The sequence below is a fragment of the Schistocerca cancellata genome, chromosome 1 (genome assembly GCF_023864275.1).
Source record: "Schistocerca cancellata isolate TAMUIC-IGC-003103 chromosome 1, iqSchCanc2.1, whole genome shotgun sequence".
NCBI lineage: Eukaryota > Metazoa > Arthropoda > Insecta > Orthoptera > Acrididae > Schistocerca > Schistocerca cancellata.
In genome coordinates this window covers 1,094,826,354-1,094,842,065 of record NC_064626.1, presented here as the reverse complement: position 1 = coordinate 1,094,842,065, position 15,712 = coordinate 1,094,826,354, and the positions used below count along the sequence as shown (strand labels likewise).

Here is a 15,712-nt window from a genome sequence, read left to right as displayed (position 1 = left end):
ACCGCGCGACCGCTACGGTCGCAGGTTCGAATCCTGCCTCGGGCATGGATGTGTGTGATGTGCTTAGGTTTGTTAGGTTTAAGTAGTTCTAAGTTCTAGAGGACTGATGATCTCATAAGTTAAGTACCATAGTGCTCAGAGCCATTTGAAGAGGGGTGGCCGTCCAGTCTCTTGAAGTCTCAAATTGGTTCCACCTTGGTTTCACCACGTGTTGAAGACCTTATCACAGCGCTCCTCGAACACCTGACAAGTCGCGCAAATTCCAAAATGTTTGTGCTGAGCCTCCTGGCCTTCACAGTCCGCCCTCGGTCAAACTAAGATCGCGCGCATACCCCATTCTACACAAGTACAGAACGCTCATTGATACAAAATGCACCGTGCGTGTGTCTGACTAGCAGTCATTCTTCGCCAGGTGGCGCTATATCGTCTGGACGGGTCTATATCGATAATAGGTCGGTGGTCATAATGTTCTGGTTGATCAGTGCTAAATGTGTCTACGACAAAGGCAGAGAAAGCTGAGATAAAACGAAGTGTATTATTGTGTAATTTTATTCTGCAATAATTTTGATGTGTGATGTATTTAAAGGGGAGAGCCGTATACGAAAACGTAATGAGGTAGATATAGTTAGATTACTCCAACAGAAGAACAATTTGATCAAATTTTATACACAGAGAAGCCAAGATGTAACGAAAGCTAATATTGTTTTGATTTTTTAAATTTTGGAATCAGTTATCTAAAAGTAATCTACTGAGATTTACTCGTATCAGATGTGTAATCCAGCTTAAAACAAAACTCAGTAAATAACTGTTCCACATGATTTTAACTAATATCTTACGACGTTTCATTTTCATGGCTTTAATAGGCGGAGAGAAAATGTACAGATGTTCTAAAACGTAAAACTTCCAGAAAGTAAAAAAGAATAAAAATTTAGAGGCATGCCTTCCACGTCTCATTAGGGAAATGATTTCTGGCCACACTCTTACTTCAAATGCAGATATAACAATTAGAGATTTTATTTCTATGATATGCTTATAAAATATCTGCACCTTTCGCTGAACTTCCTTTTTCTCACAGTAAAAATGTAAATAATAGGGCAAACTTCGCAATATCTGCACTGTGATATTACATTATTCTTATACTCCCGAAAGAACACTGTTCCGCTCGTCAGTTTAGGCGCCAGCGCATTGTTCATTGCAACAGTGAAGAGCATGACTTCTGATTCATCCTGCATACTCTTGATTTACCTTGAATACATGAAAGTATGATTTGCTTGAAACAGCTTATTGTTTAGTTACAAATCTCCGCTCAAGACAGCAACAGCCTTTTCAGAAAGGCTCTCAACTGTTTTTACGTTTTTTACGTTTTTGCTCTTGGATATGCTGACTAACCTAGAACATACACCAACACAGCTTTAGTTTGCTTTGTTATGCTTTTTAATTCAATCTAATACCACATTTTCATGGAATAGTGATGCGTGTTTCGAAATTTTAGTTCGAGACAAATAATTTTTCTTTAATCGACATGGATTTTAATGCTTTTCAATAAAGAAAACAACTAGAAAAGAAACCAAATTATCGTGAAAAAGGTCATGCTTCCAGACCCCAGCTAATTCACTGATATGCCAGGTAAATGTTATTAAAAAGAAGTCAGTTAGCTCTCAAACACTGGCAACTCTGGAAAACCTTTCCCTTGATCCGCGACTGAAATCCGACGCTGTTGTGGCAACAGTGCGTTTGGTTCACGCATCTGTTGCGTGTACTTCTTGTTGCAACTTCCCTACGGTGGTGAAGGATCTCAAAGGCCGGCGAGCGGGTGTTGAATTCTGTTTGATCGAAGAAGTCCGATTTTTTCCAGCTGACGAAAGATACTAGAAGCGACGATGAAGAAAGCAAGCAATATGTGGAGGCAGCGGCGCCAGTGGGGGGCGGCAGGGATAGTCGAGGCAGCTTGCCCTAGTGAGAATTCAGAGTACCTAGTAAAAGACTTTATTACTATTAATGAGTAAAGTGCCCTCAGATTGAGCATTAATATACAGATTTATACAAGTTTATAAGTTTTGGTGTTTGCCATAAATTGTTTTAGTTTTCATTCTCTTCGCTCTCGTTACAATGTGGTATTTTTACATCCCCTTGTCTGCACAGCACACATTTACACTTTTTAATTGGTTCGTGGAATTTGTTGCTGCTACATATTTTATGATGAAAACCGTGCATTGCGAGTCTTACTGGTACATGTCTCTGCTTCCTACATTCTGTGGTCTAGCTGTCTAGCTAACATCCAGCACGGGTGGGACATGCACTTTTTTGGGTCTATCTCTTCCTTCTTCCGGTTCTTGATGACTGATGATAATCAGCTGCTGATGTGGTACTGTGACAGGTAGGCAGTGTTCTAATCTGATGTTCTCTCTGAAATAAGTCCGTTTCATGAGTTCAAACGCAAGTCGGAATGGCGTCAAACGCAAGTCGGAATGGCGCTGTTTTCACCACTCCTGGTATCTGTTTCACGAACGTTGTCTTGTTTTTTCCATATGATCTCTGAAAATGAAATGTGATTATTGCATTTGCGACCAGGAGACAACTACTGGAATTTTCTGCCGCCTGGTACAAGTCTTCTTATTTGGCGCCACATCGGCAACTTGGCCGTTGTTGATGATAAAATGACGATGAGGGCAAAACACACACACACACACACACACACACACACACACACACACACACACACACACACACACACAGTCCCAATCGGAGAAAATCCCTGAGTCGGCCAGTAATCGAATCCAGAGCCCTATGATCGAGAACCAGTAATGCTAACCACAAGACCATGAGCTATAACGCAGCGCTCGTCAACTTATTCTACTCAAGAGCCAATACTCACTTTGTGGGACGGTATCTTGGGCCGCATATGAACTGATCTTATTATTAATTGATAACCTACGTAAATTAATATGTCTTGAGCCACCAATAGACTAGCTATAGTGAGGGCGAGTTAAGTTGGTCACCGGCCCCCTAGTATCAATCGTTAAAATCTGCAGCACTATTCGGAACACTTCGTATTGACTGTTCTCTGTTTCATATTGCTGCTACCCACAGAGAACCCAAAGATATGACACTGTAATTTCCTGGCAAAGTATTGTTTTGTTATCTGTGTGAGCGGATTGCTGTGTCGTCCGAACAAGACATAGCCAGGGAAAAAGCACCACAGGAGCAAAGATGCGAGCTGGGGCCAGTCCTATTGAGACTTGCGCGAGTTCTAATAGCGCCACGGGCGGCGCTGAGGATGAAGATATCGACTTCGCCTCGGCCATCTGCCGGCCGAATACGATCCGTCAATGACCGGACGACAACGGACAGAGTTAAATGGCTCTGAGCACTATGGGACTTAACTTCTGAGGTCATCAGTCCCCTAGAACTTAGAACTACTTAAACCTAACTAACCTAAGGACATCACACACATCCATGCCCGAGGCAGGACAACGGACAGAAGCCTACTCGGAAGACAGAAGAGCAGTTCTCGCCCACTTAGTTATAGATCATCATCCAGGGCTGACTTAGACAGGGAACGTCGTTTAGTGAACTCTTAGACGTGAACAGACAGATGTAAATTGCATTTGTTACCTACTGAGAAGTTTACCTACGATTATTTGCACTTAGTCATTGAGGGCCTTTTTTGTGTTATATTATATGCAGTGGTGCAGACTTCATTATTTAACAAGTCACAAAGATAAGTAAACCTTTTTAACTCATTTGTGTGACTTTATTACTAATTTGCTGGAGTGTTGTTGAACCTTCGTTCTCCTATTCTGCTACCTGACCCTTGGGCATAGCTGGGCAATAGTGGCAGGGAGAAATTGTCTTAGCGGTGTACTGCACCAGGAGCCGTTTCACGAACTCACAAACTCGGCCCATCATAACAACAGTGGCAACACGGCCTCCACAACAGTAGCGACGAGGCCTTTTGTACCACCACAACCTTAATCTGATTTGAAGACGTCTGTCTCTGTAATGCGCATTCGCAAATCCTGGTAATTACCGTCTCAAAATGTATACTATCGCAGCTGATCGGTACCGGCTCGCACGCCACTGAGTTGTCAGTACTGGAAGAAAAACAAGAAAACATTCCCTCCTCTCACATCCTCTAACCGCACAGTGGCAGCACTGCTTATCCCAATGCCCCCGAGGTCAGTGGTCAGCTTTATTCAACTCATTGCTGATTTCACCAACCTCAATTAAAATTAAGCACATCTTCAAATATTACAATCTCTGAAGTATTTTTGTTTGCTACTGGGCAGTAAAAATACACTCCTAAGAAGCCCGTAACGTTAGTTGACATTTTAGGATTCGGCTAAATGCACGTTATTATAAAATAGGCTGAGAACCACGGGACGCTCGAATATTTGATTAGGGTAGGATGTAGCATGCGGGCCGCAGTTTGACCCGTGCCAACGTAGGATCTCTCTTCCACACAATATGACTCTGAGCACTATGGGACTTAACATCTGAGGTCATCAGTCCCCTAGAACTTAGAACTACTTAAATCTAACTAACCTAAGAACATCGCCGGCCGCGGTGGTCTAGCGGTTCTGGCGCTGCGGTCCGGAACCGCGGGACTGCTACGGTCGCAGGTTCGAATCCTGCCTCGGGCATGGGTGTGTGTGATGTCCTTAGGTTAGTTAGGTTTAAGTAGTTCTAAGTTCTAGGGGACTTATGACCTAAGATGTTGAGTCCCATAGTGCTCAGAGCCATTTGAACCATTTTGAGCCTAAGAACATCACACACATCCATGCCCGAGGCAGGATTCGATCCTGCGACCGTACCGGTCGCGCGGTTCCAGACTGTAGCGCCTAGAACCGCTCGGCCACACTGGCCGGCTCCACACAATATGACTGACGCCACTGCTGCTTTAAACAGTGCCATTGCCGTATCTCGTATAAGGCTTTGATGGCTGCTGTTGTTCTTTCCCGAATGTGCAAACCGAAAGGTATTACTGTTGCCTCTAACGTAATCCACATACATTTCCCTACTATCTTCTGTGGTTAATTGTATGCACTTATACTATCATCGTGTCACATTTTCTAGCCCTTCCTGAAAGTCATTTGAACTGTCTTCTCTTGGTTTACTTTTAGGTCATTTGTCTTTGACGCAATTAGTGCCTTCTGTTACGTCCTCTCTTTCTACTGATTCTATCAATATGTCGTCTGCGCACAGTCATTCCTGCTTTTAAGTCTTCCTCCATTATATTTGTCACATTGCTGTGTAGTGTTGAAGTGGGTTGGATTTCTTCTTTACAACTCCTCTCACAATTCAGTACTGTTGTTTATTTAGATCAGATTTCGTTGAAGGTATTCCTCGATTGCTCTCAGTGGTGGGTCTCCCTATCTGGACATTCTGTAAATTTCTCCATCAGTTTTCCTCTATTTAGTGAGTCGAACGCTTTCTTGAGATCTACAAAGAATATTTGGTGCCTCACTCTGTCTTCTATATGGTTCTTGTATTTCATTGCGTATACCTTGTTCCTGCCCTTCTTAGAGCCATGGCGAGCTGACAGGAATTATACAGCAGCTTCAAGAATCGCCTAGATGCCGTAAACAGATTTTTTCAGTTCGACTGGCTATCAATTATATTCATTGTTGATTTATTCTAAAACGGTTAAAGGTGCGCTTCGTAAGTTGTGTGTACGTTTCCGACCACGTGTAATGTTTGGCAGTTACCAGCAGACATCCATTAAACAATTTCAAACAGTTTCGCGAATCTGCAAAAATACGCGTGAATTCCGAATGGCATAAAAATCCAGCTGAAAAGTAAAATCTATTATGAATACAAAACTAAGATTGTAAATAAACTTGTTAACGAGAATATTGCGAAATTAGTACAAACTAATCACACTAAGTTGAAACCAACTGTTCCTTGCATATTGTTTTGTGCATTAAATGACTTGCCTTAAGACAAAAAAAAAAAAACAAATTCAAATGCTGTTTTCGATGAGCATATTTATTGCAATTTAGAGCGGAACTAAGTGAGAAAAATTGCGGACACATTTTGAAAGTGTCCAAAAAATGCCACCCATATTTATCATAGAACCCAAAATGATTTAGACTGAAACAAATTGTACAGTTTATTTACTAAAAATTATCCTACAGGTCGTGTGTGAGCAAGAAAACGATATAGTTTCCACATAAATATATTTTAAAACTAATGTTAAAGCTTGTGATAGTAGTAATGTGGAAAACGTTATCTATGCGAAGTGCTTAATAGCAGGAAAACAATTAATTGAGAGAATACGGCTTACGACGGAACTAGCGGAAAACAACGTAATTGTGGGATTACGTAAAATCTGGGAATGTAAAAACTATTATTATACTTCTAATTTGTTTATAACATTGAGCTGGTACTAAAAGATAATTGTAGAAACCCATAAGAGAAAATCTTCAGCTTATTAAAGGCCTCAAAATTTCCAAATTACACGTATCTGGAAAATGTTTGTCCCTACTGGCATGAAAAGCTTCCGGGCGCCCCTGGATGGAGGAAATACGTAATTTATTCTATTCTCCTCTAAGTTTCGGTTGCTACGATCTGCCGTGAAATAAAAAAGTATTCAAGAATAAGGTTTCTGTTGCTCAGTTGTATTAATAGAACTGTCTAGTGTGCCTATAGACGGCCATACACTGTTCCAACCCTCGTGTAAACAAAAATATGCTCTACCCACGAGCACTCACAGAAATTTTTCGAAGGTAGGGCAACATATAGAACTGCAATTCTCATATAACTGATGCAGTTACTTTGAGAATGCATATTGCCCGAAGAACAAAATTTGACCGGAACTACATAAAACTTTTGCATATTAAACGATTAATATATATTCTTTCAATGTTTTTTACATAGAATAATTTGTTAGCAAAATTACAGGCATATTTCATTAGCATTATATAGATCTATATTATTGACATGAATGTGAAATTCACTATTTTGATTTAACGATCTGAAATTACATAAATTTTTTTATAAATTCCAGGGTATTCATCGAGCTATTCACAAGAAGTACTTTTATTAATACACCAATATTGTTAGGTTGTCAGCGGAAATAAAAATATCTGAAACAGAAAAACAGTCAGAACGAAGAAGAAAATCCTGTGAATCTAACAAAAATAATCAGTAAAAATGCCAAATTAATACTTCTGAAAGTGCAGAAACAGAAATAAACAAAAAATATCACAGTATCTCTTATCACGGCACTGTTAACTCTTCTTTTTAGTAGCATCTCAATCATTATTAAAATTTTGCGAGAATACTGTCATAAAAATAAAGTCTATATCCCTAGGTTCTAGGAAGGGCAAGCGCCGCCGTTGCAAACCCGCCACTGCTCTGCCATTGATACTGTTTGCATTGCTCAAGCTTATGGTGTCGTTAAGAGCACTGTTATTCTAGCTCAAACGAACACTAAAGCAACGAAAGCATTAAGATTTTTGATCACCGAGCTAAGAGTTTACCTCATATACTGCTTCGCTCGAAGCAAGAAAATTCAATGTAAAATTGTAATAGAAACACACTTCCTGGAAAGGGGTATTTTTCCCAACTCTTAATTATAACTCCTTTACTTTAATTCCTAATTAATAACTTATCCACTATTAATAATTTATAAATAAAATCTGTTCTTTGTTATACATCACGCTAAAAGAAATGTGCATTATCATCGCGGTACGGCTCTTCTGAGAACTGCGGCCTTCTAATCGACATAGGCTCACCATCATCTCAAAAATGGAAATTTCTTGAATGAATCATTTATTCTGAAGCAGAGTGTGCTCTGTTTTGAAACTTCCTGGCAGATGAAAACTGTGATATCCTTTCTTCCAGGAGTTTTAATTTTAAAAAATCTTTTATGTTTCTGTTATCAATCACAGTGTTGTGAAACAATTGGAGCAGAGCGTTGTTTCATATGCTTCCATCTCTGTTCTCCCCCGAATGGCTTTGGCAATAATCACCGCTTAACGCATGCCTGTTTCCTACTTTAGACTTCAATCTCTCGAGCGGCATTTATGAGTGACGCGAAGCGGCATTTATGAGTGAAGCGTAAAAGTGTAGATATGTAGATCAGTGTAACCTTACTGACCGTGTTCGTTGACTTTAGAAAGGCTGCATTGTAGGGTGTGGAAGAAACTTCATTCATATAGACTGCCTAACTCGATTTTTTCAGAGGGATAATCTAGCGTGTAATGTAGGCCGGAAAGTTATCAAAAGAGACAGAGGTAACGTCAGAGAACTGACTGAGTCCTAATATTTATGAATATTAATGGTTTGTTTTACAACAAAAGTTGTTAGCGCGAGTTGTCCACTGATGATGTAGTCACCTGTGACAAGTTTTCGTCCTAAGAAAGCTGCACAAATGAGAATTCCTCAGAGCTTGGCAAGACTGGTGTAGGAACTGTCTACTGGATTTAACCGTAGTGAAATGTAAAGTTGAGCAAGACATTAAATCTAAAAATACGTTTGTCGTTTATTAAGGATTAACAGGCCACAACAACTAACAGTTATGACAAATATCTGGCAAGTAAAGTTTGGGAGCATCTATGAACACTCACGTGTCAGAACCCAACGGAAACGCTACGATTAATTACGACCCAATAAACACAATAAAAGTTGCTTTTACATCAAAGTCCATGTTTGTGTGGAATAGGAAGGTGGCCAACACTAAGAACATGGTGCAATGACAGTACCTCTTCCTTGCGCTCCATCGTAATATGCAAAGTATGACAGTCAACGCTAATATTCTGATGAGAAAATAACTTACCAATAACTGTGGCAGTCATTTCACTGGAATAATTTAGCATCCGAAAATCTACATGAAACTGAATATATACTCTTTGGAAGAATGCAGATGTGCCAAAGATTGTATTCGGAAATGAAATATCCATGGAAATATTAGGTATCAAAGATTCTAGATTATAGAAGAATCACGTACATCCATTAAGACTTCAGGGCACGCCACAAAGAATTGATAATTCGAAATCTGCAAATAAAATCGATGGTTATCTCTGTTACTGACGAAAAGCAATGAAAACTCAAACGGTATATGTGTATTAAACCAACATATGCAGCTTCTGTAACTATTCACCATATCTACCGGTACTACTGAGTCATTTTATTTTGTTCAGATTTCCGCAACTTTCTCTTCTAGATTTGGTCATCAATAGGATGCGAGAGCCTGTTTTGTCTTACTATCCCCTGCAATTGTGTTTCAATGTAACGGAAGCCATTTTATGTACAAGAAGCGGAAAAATCGCTTTTCAGAGTAAGAAGACTGACTGACACGAATATTTTGTATTGGATAGTAAATAAACAGCAACAGACTCTTTTTGAGTAGGTGTCAGACAAGACTCTTAACAGACTACAGTCGGTAATGGAGTACACGTTCATTACTATCGTTCATTACGTGAGTTGTTCATCGTGCAAGGACCTCAAAGACGTGATTTTTGACCTTACAAGATAGTTAAAGAGAACAATAACATAATGTGTCGTACTAATTATTAATGTAGATGGCGTAATGTCACTGGGCCAAGTGAAACGTAGAGAGTACGCCAACTTCATTTACGCTTTACGGCAGTAATTCTAGTGATGAGAGTAACCGAATGAAAACAATCGATTCGGTCGGTTGTAGTCTTTAGTGTCGGCTGGACTGTTCATGCATTTTTTGAGTGAAACCAGTCTGTCGGCGCAACCGAATGAAAACAGTCGATTCAGTAGGCTGTAGTTCTACAGACCCTTATATTATCATTCATTCGCCTCTTTCGAGTGAACTCATCTGTGAGAGCGACCGAATGGAAACAAACGACACTCAGTGGCGTGGAGGAGGTGAAATCATACGACTGGATTAGAAAGTGATCCTCAAAACAAATTCAGTGCGATACACAGTATCTGCAAGAATGGTTCACATTATAAAACCAAATTAATTAAATACATGCTAAGGAAATTGATGAATGATGACAAATGTTTTCGTAAAACAATCCTTCCGACAAGTGAGCGTACACTGATGTATCAAAACATTATGGCAACCAGATGAATACCTTGCTTGTCCGTCTTTGGAAAGAAATACATCAAAGTTTTGCGTATCAGGGATTCAACAGTTTGTTGGTAGGTTTGTGGAGATATGTGGCATTAGATGTCTATGAAAGGGTCATGTAATTCGCGTGAAGAACGGGCCGCGGATTTGTGTACGTGTTGATGGCACCCGATAGTGACCCGGATGGGTTCCATAATATTTACATCAGTAGAATTTGGTCGCAACGTAAGTTTACTAAAATGCCCCTTACACCAATGTAGCACGGTTCTTGCTCCGAGACACGGACAATTGTACTGCTGAAAGATGACATCGTCGTCGTGAAGGGAATGCAGCTGTCAGCGTGCCTTCGATTACTCTCATAGATTCCATGCAAGCGCAGGAGAATGTCCCCTATAGCGTAATACTACTCCCACCAAACTGCGTCCGTGGTGCGCTGCACGTTTCGAGACTCCGTTCACCTCGATGACGGCGTTTGTGGAGACGACCATCGACCTAGTGTAGTAAAAATGTGTTTCATCCGAAGAGCTGACATTTTTCGGTTGATCGACGGTCGGATCTCGATGGCCAAGTGCCCACTGCAATCGTAATTGACGGCGTAGGTAGACGTGTGAAGACATAGGGGTGGTCTGCTGCGAAGCTCCATGTCCAACGGTGTGCTCCCAAACACTTGTACGTGCACCAGCATTGTGATCTTTCGGCAGAGATGCCACAGACCAACATCTATCCTACTTTACAGAGCAGACAAGCTTCCGAGCCCCAAATTGTATGAAGAGTCGTGGATGTCCTGTCATTCAGCGGCTAGTGGTAGTTTCACTGTCGTTATACCTCTTTCCGTACATGCTCACCGACAGTAACACGTGAACATGTGACCAGCTTTGCCGTTTTCGACATACTCGTTCACAGGCTCTGCATAATAATAATCTGCTCTTTATCAAAGTCGCTTATCTCAATGGATTTCCCCATTTGCAGCCCATATCTTTGCTAGGGTAATCCCACGTCCTTGTCTGCTCCGCGTAGATACAGGGTGTTTCAAAAATGATCGATATATTTGAAACGGCAATAAAAACTAAACGAGCAGCGATAGAAATACACCGTTTGTTGCAATATGCTTGGGACAACAGTACATTTTCAGGCAGACAAACTTTCGAAATTACAGTAGTTACAATTTTCAACAACAGATGGCGCTGCGGTCTGGGAAACTCTATAGTACGATATTTTCCACATATCCACCATGCGTAGCAATAATATGGCGTAGTCTCTGAATAAAATTACCCGAAACCTTTGACAACGTGTCTGGCGGAATGGCTTCACATGCAGATGAGATGTACTGCTTCAGCTGTTCAATTGTTTCTGGATTCTGGCGGTACACCTGGTCTTTCAAGTGTCTCCACAGAAAGAAGTCACAGGGGTTCATGTCTGGCGAATAGGGAGGCCAATCCACGCCGCCTCCTGTATGTTTCGGATAGCCCAAAGCAATCACACGATCATCGAAATATTCATTCAGGAAATTAAAGGCGTCGGCCGTGCGATGTGGCCGGGCACCATCTTGCATAAACGACGAGGTGTTCGCAGTGTCGTCTAAGGCAGTTTGTACCGCCACAAATTCACGAAGAATGTCCAGATAGCGTGATGCAGTAATCGTTTCGGATCTGAAAAATGGGCCAATGCTTCCTTTGGAAGAAATGGCGGCCCAGACCAGTACTTTTTGAGGATGCAGGGACGATGGGACTGCAACATGGGGCTTTTCGGTTCCCCATATGCGCCAGTTCTGTTTATTGACGAAGCCGTCCAGGTAAAAATAAGCTTCGTCAGTAAACCAAATGCTGCCCACATGCATATCGCCGTCATCAATCCTGTGCATTATATCGTTAGCGAATGTCTCTCGTGCAGCAATGGTAGCGGCGCTGAGGGGTTGCCACGTTTGAATTTTGTATGGATAGAGATGTAAACTCTGGCGCATGAGACGATACGTGGACGTTGGCGTCATTTGGACTGCAGCTGCAACACGGCGAACGGAAACCCGAGGCCGCTGTCGGATCACCTGCTGCACTAGCTGCGCGTTGCCCTCTGTGGTTGCCGTACGCGGTCGCCCTACCTTTCCAGCACGTTCATCCGTCACCCTCCCAGTCCGTTGAAATTTTTCAAACAGATCCTTTATTGCATCGCTTTTCGGTCCTTTGGTTACATTAAACCTCCGTTGAAAACTTCATCTTGTTGCAACAACACTGTGTTCTAGGCGGTGGAATTCCAACACCAGAAAAATCCTCTGTTCTAAGGAATAAACCATGTTGTCTACAGCACACTTGCACGTTGTGAACAGCACACGCTTACAGCAGAAAGACGACGTACAGAATGGTGCACCCACAGACTGCGTTGTCTTCTATATCTTTCACATCACTTGCAGCGCCATCTGTTGTTGAAAATTGTAACTAATGTAATTTCTAAAGTTTGTCCGCCTGAAAATGTACTGTTGTCCCAAGCATATTGCAACAAACGGTGTATTTCTATCGCTGCTCGTTTAGTTTTTATTGCCGTTTCCAATATACCGGTCATTTTTGAAACACCCTGTACTTTTGTTACCGCATCACATGGCCGCATCGCCACCAGGTGGCGTAAAAAAAAAAAAGTTCAAAACAAGGTTCAAATGGCTCATCAGTCCCTAGACTTAGAACTACTTAAACCTAGACATAAACTTAACTAACCTGAGCATATCACACACATCCATTCCCGAGGCAGGATTCAAACCTGCGACCGTAGCAGCAGCGCGGTTCCAGACTGATGCGCCTAGAACCGCTCGCCCACAGTGGCCGGCCAAGGCGGCGTCAAATGACGCGGCGGGCAGTGGTCATTATTTTTGGCTTATCAGTGTATATGCGTGAAGAGGAAATGACTAGGTCACCAAACAGTCAAAGAAGTGTATCTTACGTGGTTTCGGTTCAGGCCACATTAGCATTTACCGAATTAGAATTATCGTTGGTGGTTGCAACCCAGTGGGAAAAGAGAGACAGAGCTTGAATAAATTTAAATAAGGAAATAAATGTTCATTTATTTAAACATAAATTCATAATGTAGCACCAGTTGTTAAACTTTTAAAATCGACAAAAAATCATATTCAATGTCAGAAATACAAGTATTTACTTAATTTTATAAATTAATTTTGAAAATATCTTATTTTTGGAAATATACTTTTCATTATTTTTGGAAATATACTTTACATCACTTCTCCGAAAAACGTTGGCAACCCTAGTCATGGTTCAACTTCAGTATAACCGAAAAGGCTGCAAAACCTGAAAACTGCCGTAACTGTCAGAGACCTTTGTCAATCGGTTGCCTCGCCTTAAGTGAAACCACTCAGACCTGGAGAGTGAAGGAAAATATTCATACAGCTGATATGGCAGCAAAGGGTAGTTTTATTCCGTTGTTTCATTCGACTGAAAAAAAAAACGACTGGACGAAAAAACAACCGACTGGGTACTGCGTTGTTCAAATCAGTCTGTCGTCCCGTTTTAAGCTATTCCCCACCACGGAAGGACACAGAGCAACAAACAGCTAAACTAAGGTATAATAAAGCCATAACAAGAACTGTCATTAGCCAATGCTTTGATACTTATCAATGAGAAGTGCATATGTGTCCTCAACAAGGAGCAAGAGGTGGTGTGGTGGAAGGGGGTGGGAGGGGTGCTCGTCCCTCCTGGAACCTGAGGGTATATATTTTTCATTCCTTACAATATTCTCGCGTAATTTAGCAATGATTATCTGAGATCTTTCTAAATAACTGACTTAGCATTGCTGAGATAGGAAATAGTGCAGTTTTAAGTTTATTTATGTTTCTTCACTCTCAGAAGTATTAACTTGGAATTTTTCCTGATTATTTTTTCTGCATACTAGCAGGATGTTTTCCAGTGTTCTGACTTTTTTTTCGTTTTCAGATTTTTAATTTTCTGTGACAGCCTAACATTATTGGTGTATTAATAAAAATATTTATTGCGAATCATTCATTGAATTCCACGTAATTAATCGAAGATTGATGTAATTTCTAAATCAAAATGGTGGATTTCATATTCATATTAATAATATACAGTATATATTACACTAATGAAATGTGCTTACGATTTTGTTATCGAAGTATTTGTCGTGCATAAATACAATTTACTTGTTCAAAGTAATGTTAGCGTTTAATTACGAGTTGTAATCACAAGACTGCAAGGAATGTCTACCTGTCATTTTTTTGTAGTTCAGAGGCAGCGCAAAGAATCAGACAATTTGCATTGCTCACATAAAATTTTGCAGACGATGCACTGTACACATCACTCCGACACCGCCCCACCCCTTCCCTCCTTTCCCCACCACGTGTTATTTGGGGTTGAAATGTATGCGGCATCCAAAACCGGTTCTGACTTGACGTTTATTTGGAGGCACTGTCTGTGGAAGACTGGGTGTGTCAGGTGTTCTCGTGGAATGGACTGTAGCCACAGTCGGTAGCGTCTTGTTGTTAGCAGTTGTCTCTGAAATGGTGTAAGCCACAGCTGGGACTTGAGTCTGTCGATGGATATGACGGCAAAAGAACCACTGACATCAACTTCAAATTTTCTGCCGTGGCATCCCAATACCGTGTGTGGGCCATCGTATAGTGGTTGGAGAACGGCATCGTGTCAGACGATAACCTGTTTGGCTAAGTAAGTCGCAGGAAACGGATGGCCGTAGGGTAGAATGTTCTTTTGAAATTGCAGGACGGAGCTAGCGAACCTGAGAGTGAAGATGTTGCGCAAAGTTCTAGGCTCCAATAATACTGTTTGATGTGTCAGTAAAGAACTCTCCGCCGGCCGTGGTGGTCTAGCGGTTCTGGCGCTGCAGTCCGGAACCGCGGGACTGCTACGGTCGCAGGTTCGAATCCTGCCTCGGGCATGGGTGTGTGTGATGTCCTTAGGTTAGTTAGGTTTAAGTAGTTCTAAGTTCTAGGGGACTCATGACCTAAGATGTTGAGTCCCATAGTGCTCAGAGCCATTTGAACCATTTAAGAACTCTCCTGGTAGTTCAAGTGTTTATCCATACACCAACCCAGCAGTTGTTGCACTGAGATGGTCTTCGAAATCTGCCCAGAAATCTAGTAGGACAATAAGAGGGCTGTTAGTCCAGCACTCTGTTCAAGGCATCTCAGTGCTGATGGAGCCATTCCACAACAGTTTTAGCTGCGGGGTGGTACACAGGTTCGAATACGGTCCATACAAAGCAGTGCTGAGATTGCTTGAAAGAGATACGACTCGAATTGTTTGCCCTGATCGCTAGTGACGCAGAGAGGAACGCCAAAACATGGGACCCACTCACAAAGGAAGGTTGTAGCTATAGTTGCTGTCATTGCGTCTCTTATAGGACAGGTCTCAGTCCAACGAAAGAAACGGTCAAATAAGTTGCCTAACGAGTCAATTCGTTCCTGGAGATAACCCCAAAACCACTCTCATAACCCTTTAAGGAAATTATAAACTAATGACTCTATTTCTTGAGGACATTCTTTATTTTTGTCTTTAAAAGATTTCCGCTGCTGTTCCATTAATCTTGGCAGTATTTTCATTTTTGAGTGTAAGACTGTTTTCTCTTAGAACACTTCTTTGATTACCTCATCGACAACTTTCAAAATCTGTAAAGCCTGTTGCATTATCTCCC

At 41.3% G+C, this 15,712-nt stretch overlaps 1 protein-coding gene across 1 annotated transcript in view; it reads right to left on the bottom strand.

Moving 5' to 3' along the window:
* LOC126129784 (17-beta-hydroxysteroid dehydrogenase 13-like) overlaps positions 1-8,801 on the bottom strand; it is a 112,332-nt gene extending 103,531 nt beyond the window's left edge. The window contains exon 1 of the mRNA XM_049915161.1: positions 8,783-8,801. Within this exon, the coding sequence (XP_049771118.1) occupies positions 8,783-8,801 (19 nt within the window). The remainder of the gene's footprint in view (positions 1-8,782) is intronic.
* Between the last annotated feature and the right edge of the window lie 6,911 nt (positions 8,802-15,712).